Below are 18,083 nucleotides of genomic sequence, written 5' to 3' on the forward strand. Positions count from 1 at the left end.
CCGCCTCCAGGGTTTTTTGAGAGTTGGGGGAGCTCTGAATTTGTAAATCGCTCCAGCTTGAAACTAGAGCTCACTCCTCAATTTTAAAATAAGTTTCAAGTGACTTAGTCCGTAAAACAGTCCGGGGGAGAGTGTTGGTCCTTTGCAAAAGGCAAGATACAGCATGTAAAATTCCACTGCTGTGCAACCGCTTTTCACTAATAATATCCTAAGGCTTTTTAACTCTTGACGTTCTTGTAGAACGTCAGCTTGGATCAATGAATGAACAAATATGGAAGAATAATAAGGAATTACTTCATAAACAAGTGCCATGAAGCATCTGTCGCTATTGTTTACAACAAATGTACATTTTAAAGCCTCTAAATACTGATCTACATAATGGTCGCAACAGCCGTAAGCCATTGTACATTATATTATGTTGGATAAATGTCTGATATAAATAATGCAAATCTTTGTTTTCAACCTTACCATTAAAAACTAGCTAAGTGAAGGAAATTTAAAGCATGAAAATACATTTCTTAACTACATCATTCCCTTGCCCTTGTTGGTTTTTATCAGCTTGGATGTTTAAAAATAGCACTTTGTGTCAGTGCTAATGTAACTGATTACACTAATTTTATTTAACGAAGTGTGAAGCTGCATTTGTCAGACTAGCGTACTGATGGAGGATTTTGATATTACTACTTACAGTACGTGTTTGTTGACAGGCATTTATTAGTCTGAATCAACAAGTGCAGGGTTGGGAGACAAGAAGTCCTGAGGTGTAATACTGTGTAACTTTAGGCAAGTCCAGTTCACCTTGCTATGCCTCATTTTCTGTATTGATCAGTTGCAGGTATTTGCCTGCCTACCTGTGTCACAGGAATGCAGTATATGTATTCAAAGTGCTACATAAGGGTGGCTCCACAAAGGGGACTTAGACTCAGTCTTGTAATGTTCAACATTTAGGTGCCCTATTGCCTAATGGAATTCACAGCCCCACATTAGGTATACAGGCTCCCCTATACAATGGATGGGGAGAGGTGTCAAAGAATGGGATCCACAAAAGTCAGCAAGCTTCACCACCCTCCTAGTGAAAAAGTTTTTCCTAATATCCAACCTAAACCTCCCCCACTGCAACTTGAGACCATTACTCCTTGTTCTGTCATCTGGTACCACTGAGAACAGTCTAGATCAGGGGTCGGCAACGTTCGGCATGCGGCTTGCCAGGGTAAGCACCCTGGCGGGCCGGGCCAGTTTTATTTACCTGCTGACGCGGCAGGTTCGGCCGATCGCGGCCCCCACTGGCCGCGGTTCGCCGTCCCGGGCCAATGGGGGCGGCAAGAAGCCACGGCCAGCACATCGCTCGCCCGCGCCGCTTCTCGCCGCATGCCGAACGTTGCCGACCCCTGGTCTAGATCCATCCTCTCTGGAACCCCCTTTCGGGTAGTTGAAAGCAGCTATCAAATCCCCCCTCATTCTTCTCTTCTGCAGACTAAACAATCCCAGTTCCCTCAGCCTCTCCTCATAAGTCATGTGCTCCAGCCCCCTAATCATTTTTGTTGCCCTCCGCTGGACTCTTTCCAATTTTTCCACATCCTTCTTGTAGTGTGGAGCCCAAAACTGGACACAGTACTCCAGATGAGGCCTCACCAATGCCGAATAGAGGGGAATGATCATGTCCCTTAATCTACTGGCAATGCTCCTACTTATACAGCCCAAATGCCGTTAACCTTCTTGGCAACAAGAGCACACTGTTGATTCATATCAGCTTCTCCACTGTAAACCGTAGGTCCTTTTCTGCAGAACTGCTGCCTAGCCATTCGGTCCCTAGTCTGTAGCAGTGCATGGGATTCTTCCGTACAGTATATGCTGATTGGGATGAGGAGAGTCTAGCCTAGTGGTCAGAGTGGGCGTCAGGCCTAGTGGTTTGATCAGGCATTGGCAACCAAGGACTAGGGTCAGTAGTCAGAGGTCAAAGCCAAGGGCCAAACTGGAAGGCAGGAACTGGATACCAGAGCCAAGGGTCGAGCCTGGAGTCAGTAATCAGAAGCCAAAGCCAAGGTTCAAACCTGAGTGAGCAGGATAGCAGACAAGGAGGGATTCAAGGCAGTGTCAGGACAGAAGCAAGACTGGGTGCAAGGCAGGGGCAGCAGGAACAGTGTAACACAGGTGCAGGCACAGTGGTGCGCATGAGCATACAGCAGACAGTGAACTGCTGCTGGTGGCTTAAGAGCTGTCTTGCTGCCCCTTACAGCCAATCGGGTGGTGTGGCCAATCAGGCAGTCTGCTGCAGGCCAGCTGTACTGATGAGGCTGCCTGGAGATTAGTTCTGCTACAGGCCCTAGTTCCTGACAGTACCCATCCCTTGAGAGTGTCATCTAGAGACCTTGGGGCCTGGTTTTTCAGGGTAAGCATGGTGAAAGATGCACAGGAGATCCAGGCTGTACCCATTCCAGTCATGTAGATATTGTAGTTTCTCTCAGACCTGACTAGAATCTGCCAAACCACATATTCTTCTTGGCCCCGAATATTTATCTGTGAAGGATGGGGAGTAGTATGGAGTGGGAAGGGATTCTTGACTAATGGCTTTAGAAGAGAGACATGGAAGACTGGGTGAATCTTGAGGGAATCTGTTAGCTGTAACTTGAATGTAACCTGGTTAATCTGTTTTGTGATCTGGGAAAGGCACTAGATACTTATGGTCCAGATTCATAGAGGAGTAAGTTGATCGCAGATTCTGGGTGGACAGCCACACCTTATTCCCTGTCCTGAAGCCAGGTTTTTGCTGGTGGGACCACTGAGCATACTTGTATGTAGGTTGCTTTGGTGCCTTCTAACTGCCTCTAGAGTTCTTGGTGTACCTGCTGTATGTAGGCTGTGAGTTTGGTAACAGCAGGCATCCAGAGATTGCTTGGAGGCAATCGATGAGCATGAAGATGGAAACCATAGTTAGCAAAGAAAGGTAGTTTCTTGGTGGATGTGTGTGTGGCATTTGTTTTAAGAAAACTCAGCATGACAGATTAGGGATAGCCAGTCATCTTGATAATAGTTTAGGAAGCAATGTAGATACTGTTCAAGGATCTGATTGACCCACTCTGCCTGCCCATGGGTGCTTGGGTGATACGTTGTTGTTGTGGTTAGGGCATCTATACTTGGACAGTATAGAAATTCTCATCAGAAGTGGAAAATAAACTGGGATCCCCAGTCAGATACTATGCATGTAGGCAAGACAGGGAGATGAAAGATGTAGCTCGCAAACAGGTGGACCGTCTCCTGAGCAGAGGGAAGTGCCTGGTATGGAACAAAATGCCTCATCTTGGTTCAGTGGTCAACCACAACTAGAATGGTATTGTGCCCTTGGGAGGGTGGTAATTCCATGATAAAGTATATGGAAATGATGATGGCCCCTGACTGAGGTGGACTGTGTAAGGGCTGTCTGAGTCCCAACAGTCTTGAATGGGGGTCTTGGTCCAGGAGTAAAGATCACTGGAATATGCGCAGGACGCAGCAGAGGTGCGTATGGTAGGCCACCAAAAGTCCCTGGAAACCAGGTCTTGGGTCTTACAATGGCTGATGTAGCTTGCTAGGGGAGCATTGTGGCAGAGTTGTAGGACTCAAAGCCAGGTGGCCCCTTTAGGCACACAGATGCATTCCTCATGGTATAGACTTGTGTCCTGCAACATGAAGCCTGTAGCGGTCTGGTCCTCTTTGGGATCTCAGGCTTGATGAGTTTGGATGGCAAAGGGATCTCTAGATAACTGAGAGTGGATGGAGGATAACAGGTCGTGGCTGTGATGCCAGAAATGAAGTTTGAGGGCTTGAGAATCATGGACATAGTCTCCTCACCAGGTTTGTAGTACTCGTTCTTTTGGGACTATGCTTCTGCTTTCCTTGTCCTTGTCCCTGGCTGGTAGGTGACCCCAAACTTGAATTTCTCAAGAAGAGGGATCAGCATGTCTGCTGCTGATTCAGGTTCCTGGCCGTTTTTAGGTATTGCAAGTTTTTATGATGTCAGAACTTGGAGTGGAGCCTAGCACCTTCCAGAAGATGGTGCCATTCTGCGTAGGCTGCTTTGATATTCAGCAATTCTTTGTCCAGGTTGTCATAATTCATCTCAGCAGCAGTGAGTTTTCATAAGTAAAAAGCACACTGATGAATTCAATCATCGGGAGCAGTAGGTTGGGCAAGAACTGTCCCTAGTGCGAAGTTTGGAGTGTCTGCCTCCACTGTAAATGGTCTGGAGGGGTCTGAGTGGACCAAGATGGGAGCTGTGACAAATTTCTGTTTCAAATTATCAAAGGCAACTTGTGCCTCTGAGGACCATGAGAACCAACTCCTTGGGATAAATCATCTATAAAAATCAGCAAACCCAAGAAGCATTGGATTCCGCAGACATCCTTCGGTGCCACCTGATCTGTGATGGTCGTCACCTTGCAGGGGTCAATTGCCAGTCCCTTGGATATATCATCTCACCCAAGAAATTCAAGGTCAAACTCGCATTTCTCAGGCTTGGCATATAGAGTATTCTGATTCTGGAGTAGTCTTTCACGAACACTACATACCTGCTAGTCATGAAAAGCTGGGTCTTTGCGGAAAATCAGAATATCATCAAGGTTGATAATGACAGAGTGGTCCAGCGTATCTCAAAATATGTTGTTCAGCACTCTTTCAACACTTTATGAAGCGTTGCATAGGCCAATCAGCATGACTAGATCTTCATGGTGGCTGTGTCAAGTATGAAAGGTGGTCATCCACTCGTCTCCTTCATACACACGCACCAGGTTATATGCCCCGCACAGATTTAACTTTGTGAAAATATAGGCTGTGCCTAGCCAGTCTAAGAGCTCGTTGATAATGGAGAGCAGGTAGCGGTTTCATATGGTCACCTTGTTCAGGGTCAGATAGTCAATACATGGCTGCAGAGAGCCATCCTGCTTCTTGACAAAAAAGATTGGTGCAAACATTGGGGATGTGGATGGGTAAATGAATCCCTTCTGAAGATTCTCTTGCATGTACAGGTGGAGAGCCTGAAATGTGGGTTCAGAGAGGGCACCTCCCTTTGTCAAAAGCATCTGCAAAGTCTTGGTATTTGTGGGTGATCTTGGCTACAGCAGGCGAAGCTGTGAGGACACTGAGGGTCGGGGTCATCCAGTGGGTGACGTGAACTGCAGAGAATACTGGTCTGGTTCTTGATGCCTGAGACACGGGATAGTTGACAGTACCAGTGAATGTGGGGGTCATGGGTGGTAAGCCAGGGTATACCTAGGATGATGGGAGTATGAGGGGCCTGGATTAATCCAAACTGAAGGTTTTTCTAGTCCCCCTGGAGGATAACTGTTACTGCAGGTCTAGTGGGTTACTGGTCCCAAGGAAAGAAGAGGCCCATAAATAGTCTTGACCAGATCTGGTGAGTCCTTGCGTATGGTTGGAAACGCATAGATCTTAGGAAAGTTCAAGTCAATAAAGTTACCTGAGGCCCCTGGGTTGACTATGGCTTCTAGATGAATCTTAGCGCTTACCAGTAGTCAAATCAATACAGGTGTTTAGAGTTGCATTTGAAACTGACTTGGGGGTCCTGGTGTGCTCACTGTGGCCTGTGGGGAATGAGCAAGGGTGTAGTAAGAACAGGAACTGACACTGGTTCAGAAACCCCCAACGCTTGTCATGATTTCCATCAAATTTGTCAGGCAAAGGAATCTTTGGCTCCAGGAAGAGCTGGGTAGGAGGAGCCAACAGAGAAATCTGCACCTGCAGGACCACATTATGTGATTGAAGGATGGTTACTTGCACCTGCAGGTTTCTGCATGGTATCTGCCAGTTCCACTGGGACCTTAGTAGGGTCCATGCTTATGCTGAGGACCCCTAGCTCTAAGTTTAGGGGTTGCTCAATCTGTCAGACAACTGGGGCAAGAGCAATCTAGACTAGTGATTGTAGCAGGCATCAGGAACCAAGGACTAGGGTCAGAACTGGAGTCGGTAGTTGGAAGCAGGAACTGAGAGTCAAACCAGAGGGCAGGGACTGCATACCAGAGCCGAGGGTTAAGCCAGAGTCAGAAGCCAAAGGTTGAACCGGAGGTCGTAGCAGGAAAGGTGGGGTTCAAAGCAGTGGCAGGACAGAGGCAAGGCTGGGTGCAAGACAGGGGCAGCAGGAACAAGGTAGTTTAAGGCAGGGGAAGCAAGAACAAGATAGTGCAAGAGCAGGTGCAGTGGTGAGCATAAGCATTGAGCAGCCAGCAAGCTGTTACTGGCTTAAGAGCTGGTGTGCTGGCCCCTGCAACAAATCAGGCAGCCTGATGCAGGCCAGCTGTACTGATGAGGATGTCTGGATATTAGCTCTGCTGCAGGCCCTGATTGCTGACATACAATGGTGGAAGTTGTTCAAGGCATTACTTTTTTGTATTGTACATTTTAACCACAGCAAAATTGTTTTGCTATCACCTTGGGTTGAAAGTGGGTGGGTGCATGAAAGGGGGCCTTTGTATAAACTAAAACATTGTCTGATTGCTACAAGATTTTTGAAAAAACTTCTGATTATTGAAAGGATACATATGTAGCTTAATATAGTCTCTCTTGCAGGCTGAACGAGTATACGTCATATACAAGTTTCTCTCCAAGCATCTTATTCCTTATCAGTACTGATTAGCTAGGACTACTACTGGTTAATTTTATCGTCAGTATGCTCATGGGTATGAATTTTGTTTCAGGATCCAAAACTGTTGTTCTCCTTTTTAGAAACGGATTGATCACTGATTACCTAGAAACTGACTCATGAAGCGAGTCCAAGTTTTGTTTTTTCATTTCTGTCATGGTATCCTATAGTACAGGGGGAAAACAAACCACGCATTGGTTCCCTAATAGCACACTTCCTGAATCCCAGCAGAGGATTCAGGAAGTGTGCTATTAGGGAGCCCCTGACCTTTACATTTTAGAAGGTGCATTACTGGGGAAGATGATTGCCCCGCTGGACTAATAAGATTAATTGGAGCAGGGAATCTTCTCCTGCAGAAAGTTAAGGCCACTTAGGCAGGCATCCAACTGTTCTTCAGCCCTTCTAGGGTATGTCTACACTGCAATTAAAAATCTGTGGCTGACCCATGCTGGCTTGCTTGGGCTAAGGGGTTGTTTAACTGCGGTGTAGACGTTTGGGTTCAGGCTGGAGCCTGAGCCCTGGGACCATCCCCCCCCCTTGCAGGGTCCCAGAGCTCAGGCTGCAACCTGAGCCCGAATTCTACAATACATGAGCTCTTTACCCGAGTCAGCTGGCACAGGCCAGCCGTGGGTGTTTAACTGCAGTGTAGATATACGCCTAGAATCATAGATTCTAAGACCAGAAGGGACCATTGTGATCTAGTCTGACTTTCTGTATAACACAAGCCATAGAACTTCCCCCAAATAATTCTAGAGCATGTCTTTTAGAATAACATCCAATCTTTGATTTCAAAATTTCCAGTGATAGAGAATTTACCACAACCCTTGGTAAACTGTTCCAATAGTTAATTACCCTTAGTGTTAAACATTTACACTTTATTTCCAGTCTGAATTTGTCTAGCTTCAGCTTCCAACTATTAATCCTGTTATACCTTTCTCTGCTGGATTGAAGAGCCCATTATTAAATATTTGTTTCCCATGTAGATACTTAGAGATGGTAATCAAGTCCCCCCTTAACCTTCTCTTTGTTAAACTAAATAGATAAAGCTGGATGAGTCCCTCACAATAAGGCATGTTATCTAATCCTTTAATCCAGGGGTGGGGAACCTGAGGGCCAAATGTGGCCCGCTGCTTAATTTCATCTGGCATGCGGCAAATCTCTGCGCTGTGGGCCGGAAGTCCCAAGCCTCCCCCTGCCCCCCCCCCCCAGGGCTGGAGCCATGAGCGCTGGCTCACCCCGCTTTGGGGGGAAGCTAGGGTTGCCAGGCTATTAAAAGTCCGGTTGGCTCTGCACAGCTCCTGGAAGTGGCTTGCATGTCCCTGCAGCCCCTAGGCGCAGGGGCGATCAGGGAAGCTCCATGTGCTGCCCCCACCCCCAGTGCTGGCTCCACAGCTCCCACTGGCCGGGAACCGTGGCCAATGGGAGCTGTGGGGGCGGTGCCTGCAGGCGCGGGCAGCAAGCATCACGTAGAGCCGCCTGGGCGTACCTCCACCTAGGGGCTGGACATGGCAGCCGCTTCTGGGAGCAGCGCGGAGCCAGGGCAGGCAGGGAGCCTGCCTTAGCCCGGCTGCGCTGCCGATCGGGAGCTGCCTGAGGTAAGCGCTGCCTGTCCAGTGCCCACACCCCGAACCCCCTGCCCCAGGTCAGAACATCCTCCCAGACCCCACACCCACACCCCAACACCCTTTCCCAGCCCTGAGCCCGTTCCTGCACTCCAAATCCCTTATCCCCAGCCCCATTCCAGAGCTCGCACCCCAATCTGGAGCCCTCACCCCCTCCTGCATCCAACCCCCTGCCCCAGCCTGGAGTCCCCTCCCACACCCTGAACCCCTCATTTTGGGCCCCACCTGAGCCTCCGTGCCTCCCCTCCCCCAGGGCTGGAGTCACAAGCACCAGCTTGCCTCGCTGTGGGGGAAGCTCCATGCCTCCCCGCAGGGCTGTGTGTGGCCTGTGATTGATTTTTTTTTTTTTTTTTTCCTGTGGGTCAGTGGCCCCTGATAGAAAAAAGGTTCCCTACCCCTTCTTTAATGATTCTCGTGGCTCTTCTCTGAACTCTCTCCAATTTATCACCATCCTTCTAAATTGTGGGCACCAGAACGGGACACAGTATTCCATCAGCGATGGCACCAATGCCAAATATAGATGTAAAACAACCTCTCTACTCTTACTTGAGATTTCCCTTTTTATGCAGGATTGCATTAGCTCTTTTGGCCACAGCATCACATTGGAGCTTGTGTTCAGCTGATTAACCGCCACAGTCTCCAATTTTTTCAAAGTCACTGCTTCCAAGGATAGAATCCCCTGTCGTATAAGTATGGCCTGCATTCTTTGTTCCTAGATGTATACGTTTACATTTAGCTGTTTTAAAACACACATTGTTTGCTTACGCCCAGTGTACCATGTGATCCAGATTGCTCTATACCAGTGACTTGTCCTCTTCGTCATTTGTCATTTCCCCAATTTTTCTGTCATCTGCAGACTTTATCAGTATGATTTTGTTTTCTTTTAGGTTGTTGATAAAAATGTTAAATAGCCAAGAACCGATAATTACCCTGTTATCCTGTTTACCCTTTTTAAGAATTGGCTTTCTTCCAGTCTTCTAGAACTAACCCAGTGCTCCAAGATTTATTGAAAGTCAACTTCTTCCAAGATCTAAGGTGCTTAGATACTTCAATAATAGGAACTTAAATAAAATAGAACTCTTGCTGCATAATTCCCACAGAAAACTCTTTGTACCAGATTAGTCTGCTTCACCACCACCTTTGTCATTTCCCATCTTCTGTGCTCAGTAGTAGGTAAACCAACTACCCTTTAATAGACCTGCTGAGGAAACTGCTTTCTCAGAGAAGCAGTGCCTAAGTTGTCGGACAGGGACTCTGATTCTGAATAGGATGCCTGCTTCTTCCAAGCAGGCATCCTATTCAATCTCCCACTTCTTTTTACCCTAGGCTTTTAGCTTTGTATATAAAAGTTTCTTTTGGAAACTAGCTGCTACATAAAATATGTGATGACAGAATTTGGCATCAAGCATTTTGTGTTGTCATTTTACAAAGAAAGCTTTATTTGTCAGCTTTTGATAAATACTTTTTTTTGTTGGCTACAATAGAAACTTTGATACATGCTAATGACTTAAAATCTGACCGTTGTAGTTGGATATCCTTTTTTAATCAAGAGTCTGCATTCTTGGAGAATTCTCAGATGGTTGATTTTGTGATGTAGACACAGTTGACCGTTTTGCAGAAGGTCCACATGACTGGTGTAGAGTATGGTTTTGAAGGACTGAAGGATTAAATAGTCACGGAGCATGAACTATCCCTTCATCTTAAAGGCGCCTCTTTCAAGTCAATATTGAGAAATGTAGATGATGAGCCTTTATTGGATTAAAGTAGTGGGTAGTTTGCAAAGTGAAGGAAATCTAAACAGATAATAATTTGGCCTTTTCTGACCCTTCTCAAGGATTCTGCAATTCAGTGTTTACATGGATGTTTAGAGAACTTATAAGCAAGTACATGGAATTAATAAATTGTTCCAAAGCCTAAGTATTTTATTTTATAAAATTGAAATGTTTATTTACACTAAATGTGATATTATTGGAAACACTTAAATGGCAAAAGGGGATTCCCACTCTAATATGCTGTATGACACTGATTCTGAATCTCCTTTGTTCAAATATTTGCATGGTATTTGCTTTATTGTAACAATAATTAGTGTCAATAATTGGACAGGATGCACTTTATTGAACAACTGCTTATTTGATAGTTCACTCTAACACAATTTTAAAGCATAAATATTTCTTAATATTGTACTCAATTATGAGATCATGGAGTTTGGGTGTCTACATGTGGGATGGGGAGAGCTGGAGATAGAGCAGTACTTAGAGCCCTTGGCCAATTCCAATTCCATGGGGAATCTGGTGCGGAATAATGTAGCCTGAGTGGGAAAACCTCTCCACTTTGGGTGATTGGGGGAAAGTGGATGGTTTTCTTAGGGCTGTGTTGCCAGGCTCCAGGAGAAGGAGCCTGGCCGTATGTCTCTGAGCAAGTTCTGAAGTCCCCTGCTGCTCTTGTTCTCAGTGGATCCTTGGAGATGTTCACTGAACCTGGGGAGCTCATTGCATTTCAGAGATTAAGTCCCCTATCCTGTTTCTAAAGGAATAACATGTCAGCAACTCTGAAAATGTAACATTTAGTCTTTTTTCCTTCTGGCCCATTCCTGTAATAACTTCCATAAGAAGTGATGATCTGGTCCCAAGTTATTTTGTTGTTGTTTTTAAATGTAAAATAAAATACCAGCTAACTACATCATCCGTGTAGTGTGTGTATGTGCCTTCTTTCTTCCATCATTAAGATGGTAATTAGCAAAGGTTAATTGAAACATTTTATGAACATGTTAAAGGAAGAAATGGTCTATCAGACCTTATAAAAATGAATGTCTAGGTACATGGCCCTTTCCATAGAATCTGAGTTTTACATAGCATTATAATATTGTGGTTACGTTACACAGTTACAGAACTGTATCTAATTTATTATAGCATTCTATTAAAATGTGGCAATAAATCAGTGGGTTTTCTGGTGGCTTGTGTTGGATTCAAAATCTTTACAAAGGTATGACCCTCATTAAATGTGAAAACATTAATCCTGATCTGGCGTCTTTGTTTTAAGAGAAGGAATTAATGCAAAGATTACTTAAATATGGTGGGATCAAACAGACATTTTCAGGAAAATATTACTGTGACTTACAAAGTACACGAACCATTAGGATAAAATTTTCAAAAGTGCTTAACTCACTTTGGAAAATGAACTCCTAAGTCATTTGAAAATGTTACCCTTAGGCAAGATCTACGCTAGAAGCGCTTTTACTGGTAGAGCTATGCGATTACAGCAATACTGGCAATACGCAGATAGTGTTGTGGATTAATTTGTACTGGCAAAACTATACTTTTGTCAGTATAGCTTATTGCAGCCTGCCCCTCTCCCCCAAATGAAATAAGCTATATGGACAAAAGCACAGTTTTCTGTTATAACTGCATCTACACTAGGGGTTTAATGATGGTTAGAGATCACATCTCGTCACACCCCCTGATTAACATAGTTATGCTATCAAAAGTTTGTAGTGTAGACCTGGTCTCAGTCTCTTAATGAAATTCGAAAGAGAAATTTACAATGTAATTTACAGAGTCATTGCAGCCCTCTACAGTTTTGTGGAGATATTGAAGCAGATTAAATATTTCTAAAATCTTTTTTTATCAAAGTTCTCTTAAGCATATTGTTGACAAAGTTGATTTTAACCTCTTTTGAAGGTATCAAATTCAAATTTAAAGAAAAACTGCAGTGACTAATTTTGTGACTTTAGATGTTTGCAGTATACTATTTAAAGAAGAAATGCATAAAAGAGTTTAACATTGTTTGCCTTTGTCACTTGTGTACTCTGCAAAGTTAACCAGGTTCAAAAGCTCTGTGGAGCAGGGGCTGTCATTAAACTACAGTGTCCAGCTAGCACAGTGGGACCCTGACCTGATTGACTCCTCTGTGTGCTACTGTGATACAAATGATAGATAAATAATCACTTTCTGAATCCTGTTAAATTATATACTGCTTAGTTATGATTAAGGTTGCCTTTTAGTCACAGGCATTTTTAGTAAAATTCATGGATAGGTCACGGACAGTAAATAAAAATTCATGACCCATGACATGTCCATGACTTTGTACTGTATACCCCTGACTAAATCTTGGGTGCTCTGGGGCAGGGAGCGGCTCAGGGGCGCCGCGGGTGCTCTGGAGGGGGTGTGTGGCCCGGGGGCCACCACAGCTGCTGCGGGGGGGAGCCAGGCAGCAGCATGTGGCCTGGGACCCCTGCTGCTGCTGGGGGAGGGCAGTTGAGGGGCTGGCAGGCTCCCTACCTCACTGCACGCGGCTCCCCGGAAGCGGTGACATGTCCCTCGGCTCCTAGGCAGAGGCACAGCCAGGGTTCTCTGTGTGCTGTCCCCTCCCCTAGTGTCGGCTTCACAGCACTTCTGGGTGGAGGCAGTGTGCAAAGCTGCCTGGCCATGCCTCCGCCTAGGAGCCGAGGGACATGTCACCACTTCCAGGAAGCCCCCTGAGGTAAGCGCCTCCGGGAGTCCTCACCCCTCCTGTGCCCCAACCTCCTGCTCCAGCCCTGAGCCCTCTCCCACACCCAAATTTCTGCTGCTGCTGCGGTGGGAGGGTGAGGTGGTCTGAGACTGCCCCAGCAGCGGCCGGTGCAGCTGGCCCAAGGGATGCCTGAGCTGCTCAGGTGGCCCCCAGACCAGCCGATACAGATGTCACGGAGGTCCTGGAAAGTCACGGAATCCATGACTTCCATGACAGATCCGCAGCTTTAATTATGATTGGCTGAGATGACAAATTTCAGTGCAAGAGATTCTCTTGGCAGGTCTGTTCAAAACTTGCAATAATCTTTTAGATTATTAGTATGATACAAAGGAGCCTAAAAAGATGTACAGACAAAAACCAAGCACAAAAATTTAGGCTGTGTATGAGAGAAAACTTGCCAATGGTGAAATGTGTTGGGCTGTGGCATAGTATTTTTAGGGAGGTAGTGGAAATCTCATAATTTGTGACTTCTAAAAATTGGATTAGATGACTAGTAAACATGGTGTAAGCAAGGAACAAACCTTCATTGGCAGGTATTATCATGCATGTCTTCCTTGGAGACCAGGTTAAACTAGTATCAGTAGTCTTAACTTTTAGTTTTCTTTTTCTCTTTTTTCCCCATGTATCATATTGAATTAATCTCCCTATTGGTGTTACTGTGTCTTCTCCTCTTAGATCCCAATTCAGCAAACCATTTAAGCACATTTTAAAGTGTCATTGAAATCAATGGGAGTTAAAGTATGTGTGCTTAACTGCTTTTCTGTATCAAGGACTTAGTTGTCGTTTAGCTAAATATAAATAGTAAAGTTCTTTCCTGGTAAATCAGTCCTTTCAGCCCCTTGATTCTTTTGTTGCTCTTATGTGAACTCACTCAATTTTGTCAACCTTTTAGATCATGTGAATCTGAGAAATGAATGCAATCCACAAGCAATTTTCTGCCCCTGTCTTCTGCCCTTTATTTTCTTGCTCCTGTTTCTGATCTTTCTAGGATCTCCATATATTATTTCTTCATGGTGTTTGCAACTCTACTCAGTCAGCTTGGGGCGAGGAAGTAATTTTCCTTCAGGTCAGATTGGCAGAGACCCTGGGTTTTTTGCCTTCCTCTGAAGCATGGGCACAGGTCACTTTCTGGTTTGAACTAGAGTAAATGGTGGATTCTCTGTAATGTGAAGTCTTTAAATCAAGATTTGAGGACTTCAGTAGCTCAACCAGAGGTTATGGTCATCCTACAGGAGTGTGTAGGTGAAGTTCTGTGGCCTGCAATGTGCAGGAGGTCAGACTAGTCAGTGGTTCTCAACCAGCGGCCTGATCAGCACACGTGCGGCCCATATGACATCCTCAGGGCCATACAAGTAGTATGTATATATACGTGTGTGTGTGTGTGTATGTGTATGTATATATATATGTATATGTGTATGTGTGTGTGTGTGTGTGTATATTGTGTGGATGTGGCCCACATAACACACAGAGAGCTGCATATGCGGACCACAGTGGTAAATAGGTTGAGAACCACTGGACTAGATGATCATGATGGCCTCTGGTAACCTTAAAGTCTACTGAAATTCACAGAGGAGAGTTCATAATGTGCGGTTGATACCTTCTACCATATTATAAATGAATATGTTAAATAAGACTGGTTCCAGCAGTACCACGTTAGAAGCCTTCCTTAGCTTAAAATGAAATAAGTTTCTGTTTATCATTACCAGAACTAGCTAATATTTTTCAAATGAAAAATGGGCCTTTTTCCTTTGAAAACTAAAATTGTTATGAAAAATTTGTGTTTATTCATTTTCTGGGTTTTTTATGAAATCTGGAAAAAACTCTTTCATTTTCAGTTTGTCCCTCCTCCTTCCCAACCATCCTGTTGCTGGGACCCTGCAACTCCCTATACTAGAGTTAAGGGGGACTGGAAATAAGGGGGGTTGTCTCCCTATGTAGCAGATGTTAGGAGCTCCAAGCCACCTTCTGGATTCCTGAGGGGATGCCTCCCCCTAAATTCATTTACAATTCCTGTTTATTAGGGAGCTCTATCTTTTCTGTAATGAGTATCTGCACTGGACATGTGACAGGCCTGCTACCTACTGAATTGCGACATCTTAATCTAACCTCCTTACCTACCTCACTGGGTCCCCGACCTGCTGTAGAGAAGGCAAAAACCACGACCTTTCTCAACCAATTTGGTGGTGAGGGAAATATTCTTTCCCAGCCTCCTCCCCCGCCCCCCAAGGTGACTAGCGCAAACCCACAGCAGATCATAAAACTTGGTTCTACTCTGCTCTCATGTGTGGGACGGAGAGCTGCTGATCAGTGTTTGAGAAAGAGTTCCCTTTGGAATACAGGAGTATAAAGATCTCCCCCCCCCCCCCTTCCTCTGGTGCATATGGTGGGTCAGTGTCCCTCTCTGGTCCAGCCATGTCCTGTTCCACTCTACTTAGGTAAGTCCATCGCCCTTCTGCCTCCCTTGTATCCCAGATGCAGTAGGACCTTTAAAGGAACCTTGTCCTCTTTTTCCTGCTGCCAAGACAAGTCACCACATTCAATTGTGGTGAGCACATTCTTACTCACTTTTCAGAGTACGACTGCACTGAAAGTGAATGTTGTTTTTGTGGACGATGCCGTACTCCCTGGCAACCTGTACAAAATGGTCATAGCAACGACTAAATTTTACAAATGGTGCTATATCCAAGGGGGAGAAGGTGGCTAGATAACAATGCGATTTGATCTAATGCTATAATGCAGGCAAGTTTCTTGTGGTACAGAAGAATTACATTGAAATTCTAGAACACAATAAAAGTAAATGCTTTTACAGCTATGTCTATACTAGAGTAAAAAGTGTTGTTTTTTTAAAGCAAGTGACATTATTCACTACTTTGCTGCTTTGAAGTAAAATTCAGAGAGCAGATTTTGTTCACTCTGCGTGATTTCACTTTTTACCTCAACTTATATACATTTCATTTTGTTTGGAAAAGGGAATATCTGAATTAGTGCACCTGATTGGTTACAAAATTAACAGGGTATTCCTCCTTAAATAGATTTTAAAAGGATATCTTAATTTTAAAAATCCTGTTTGGCTCTCCATGTTTGCGTACTGTCAAAGCTTGATTAGGGTGGACAAATTAAATTATAGCATAGGAATTCAGTGTGCAAATTTTGGTGGTGCAGGTATACTTAATTCTTATGCAGCACTCTTCAACTTTAAAGAAATTTTTAAACAGTGGCTAATCTTTAGAACCCTTGGTATTAAGTCTGTGATATCAAAGTTGTTAAAGGAGTGCTAAAGCATTTTAGATCACCATTGTCTCTTTATTCACTTAAAGTGCAGCTGCAGAAAACTAATAAAATGAATCTAATTTGCTTGCACTCTGCTCTTCTAGTTCTGGTAAAAGGACATTGCTGTTTTTACCAGATGTTCCAATTGCTTTTATGTTCAGTGATCAACCACAGAGTGAAGTGTGTTTTGGGCAGGTAGACTACTTATTTGTTTACCTCTGTTGGAATTTGTACTATTTGCTATGATGTACACGAACTCTACTATGATTAATTGCATAACAACCATACTACATTTGTCTTTAACAGACGGGGACAAAAGAATTTGCAGAAGATTTTGACTGAACAAGAGATTCAGAGAAGGAGAGAAAAATGCCGAAGCCAGTAAGTAGATGCCTCCTTGCTCTTCTAGAATTTGACATAATAATAGCCATAATGCTCCCTGGACTGTGATCTTGTCAGATCTCATAAGCTAATAATCAAGGTTGGGCCTATTTAATACTTGAGCAAGTGTCCAAGATAAAAATCTTGGTACACCTCTACCCGGATATAACGCGACCCTATATAACACAAATTTGGATATAACGCGGTAAAGCAGTGCTCTGGGGGGCGGGGGCTGCGCACTCTGGTGGATCAAAGCAAGTTCAATATAACGTGGTTTCACCTATAACACGGTAAGATTTTTTGGCTCCCGAGGACAGCGTTATATCGAGGTAGAGGTGTACTTCAAAAAGTGGTGATTAGTGTTTCATTTTGGGGGGCCCTACTCTGACAATACTGAACTAACATTGCAGCACAGTGTTAGGGGGAATTGTGCTTCTGGAGTTTCAGGTGAAACATAATGGTGAAAAGTGGCTTCAGAGATGCCTCATATATCTGATTCATTGTCTATTTAAGTCAGTGGAAGTACTTCCATTGACTTAATGTGTATTGGATTGACCCTGTATGGGGGCTTGCAGGGAAAGGCTTGCTTAGGTGAGCAGTGATAAGTCCCTATGGTGGGGGGGAGTGATGAGCAACAATGTAATGAAACTTGTATGTCAATTTAGAATGCCATGGCCTCCATTGCACCATAGGACTGGCCTGGGTGTCTTTTGGCTTGACTCCTTGGTGGGAATAACTTGGATCTTATTTGTGGTTTGGGACTGTAAATGCGATAGGAAGGCAAGCACAAACTTTTAATAGTCTGATTAGCACCTCATTTGCATTGAGGCCAGGTCTCATCCCTGTTCCTGCTGAGATGAGGAACACAAACTGGTTAACCCTTAAACTTCAGCTTCTGGAAAGGTTCCAATATTCTTTGGAGAGAATATTATTGGGAGAATATTATTTAGCCACTGAATCAGTCTGCCAGAGTTTTAGTAGGACATTAAGGCTCTCCTCTACCATCCATAAAGTGGCTTCTAGTTGTCCCTTCATCCTCCAAGTTATTGACATGGAATGGCCTGTTTGCTTATTCTCTATACTTAATGGGAGCTTGAATGCTATTTCTGCCTTGTACTCAGCCATTGGAATAAATAATTATGATAATACCTAGCCCTTATGTAGCTCTGTTAATCATTAGAGTGATAAGAAATTTTGCTGTTGGTTCAGACTTGTCAGTATAAGGAGGTTGTCTTCTTTTATGGCTACACCCTTTCCATTGGGAGCTGTGTGTTAAATGTAGGAAAATACCACAACAACACATGGACTTGTGACCCACTGAGGCTTGATTATTTTGATTCTCTTAATAGGGCTTTCAGTAGAGCTTCCCACCTGGGTGATGGGAGTTTAGTGGTCCTTTAAGACTGAGGAGGGAAGTCTCGGGGGCCATCCTACTGCATTACAGGGATTTTTATGCAAACCCAGATCCATGGAACAACTAAAGCAACTGGGAGGCAAGAGGCTTGAGGAGAATCCAGGCTGCTACCTCTGTCTGTGGCCTGGGACCAGAACCTTGAAGTTTGGGTGGGCAAGGCTCCCTTCTGCCTTGGCTAGCCAGAGAGAATCCTGGGCAATATAGTCCCAGGGCTGCTGAGAAGAAGGGAGGAAGTAGGATATAAACTGCTTTCTTC

At 44.5% G+C, this 18,083-nt stretch overlaps 1 protein-coding gene across 2 annotated transcripts in view; it reads left to right on the forward strand.

The window, feature by feature from the left end:
• The window catches only part of RDX (radixin), a 125,389-nt gene that overhangs the window by 34,718 nt on the left and 72,588 nt on the right, over positions 1-18,083 (forward strand). For both annotated transcript variants that reach the window (XM_065405032.1, XM_065405041.1), the window contains exon 2: positions 16,339-16,413. In XM_065405032.1, the coding sequence (XP_065261104.1) occupies positions 16,402-16,413 (12 nt within the window). In that variant the 5' untranslated portion in view covers positions 16,339-16,401. The remainder of the gene's footprint in view (positions 1-16,338; positions 16,414-18,083) is intronic.

Source organism: Emys orbicularis, chromosome 1, assembly GCF_028017835.1.
Source record: "Emys orbicularis isolate rEmyOrb1 chromosome 1, rEmyOrb1.hap1, whole genome shotgun sequence".
NCBI classification, from domain to species: domain Eukaryota; kingdom Metazoa; phylum Chordata; order Testudines; family Emydidae; genus Emys; species Emys orbicularis.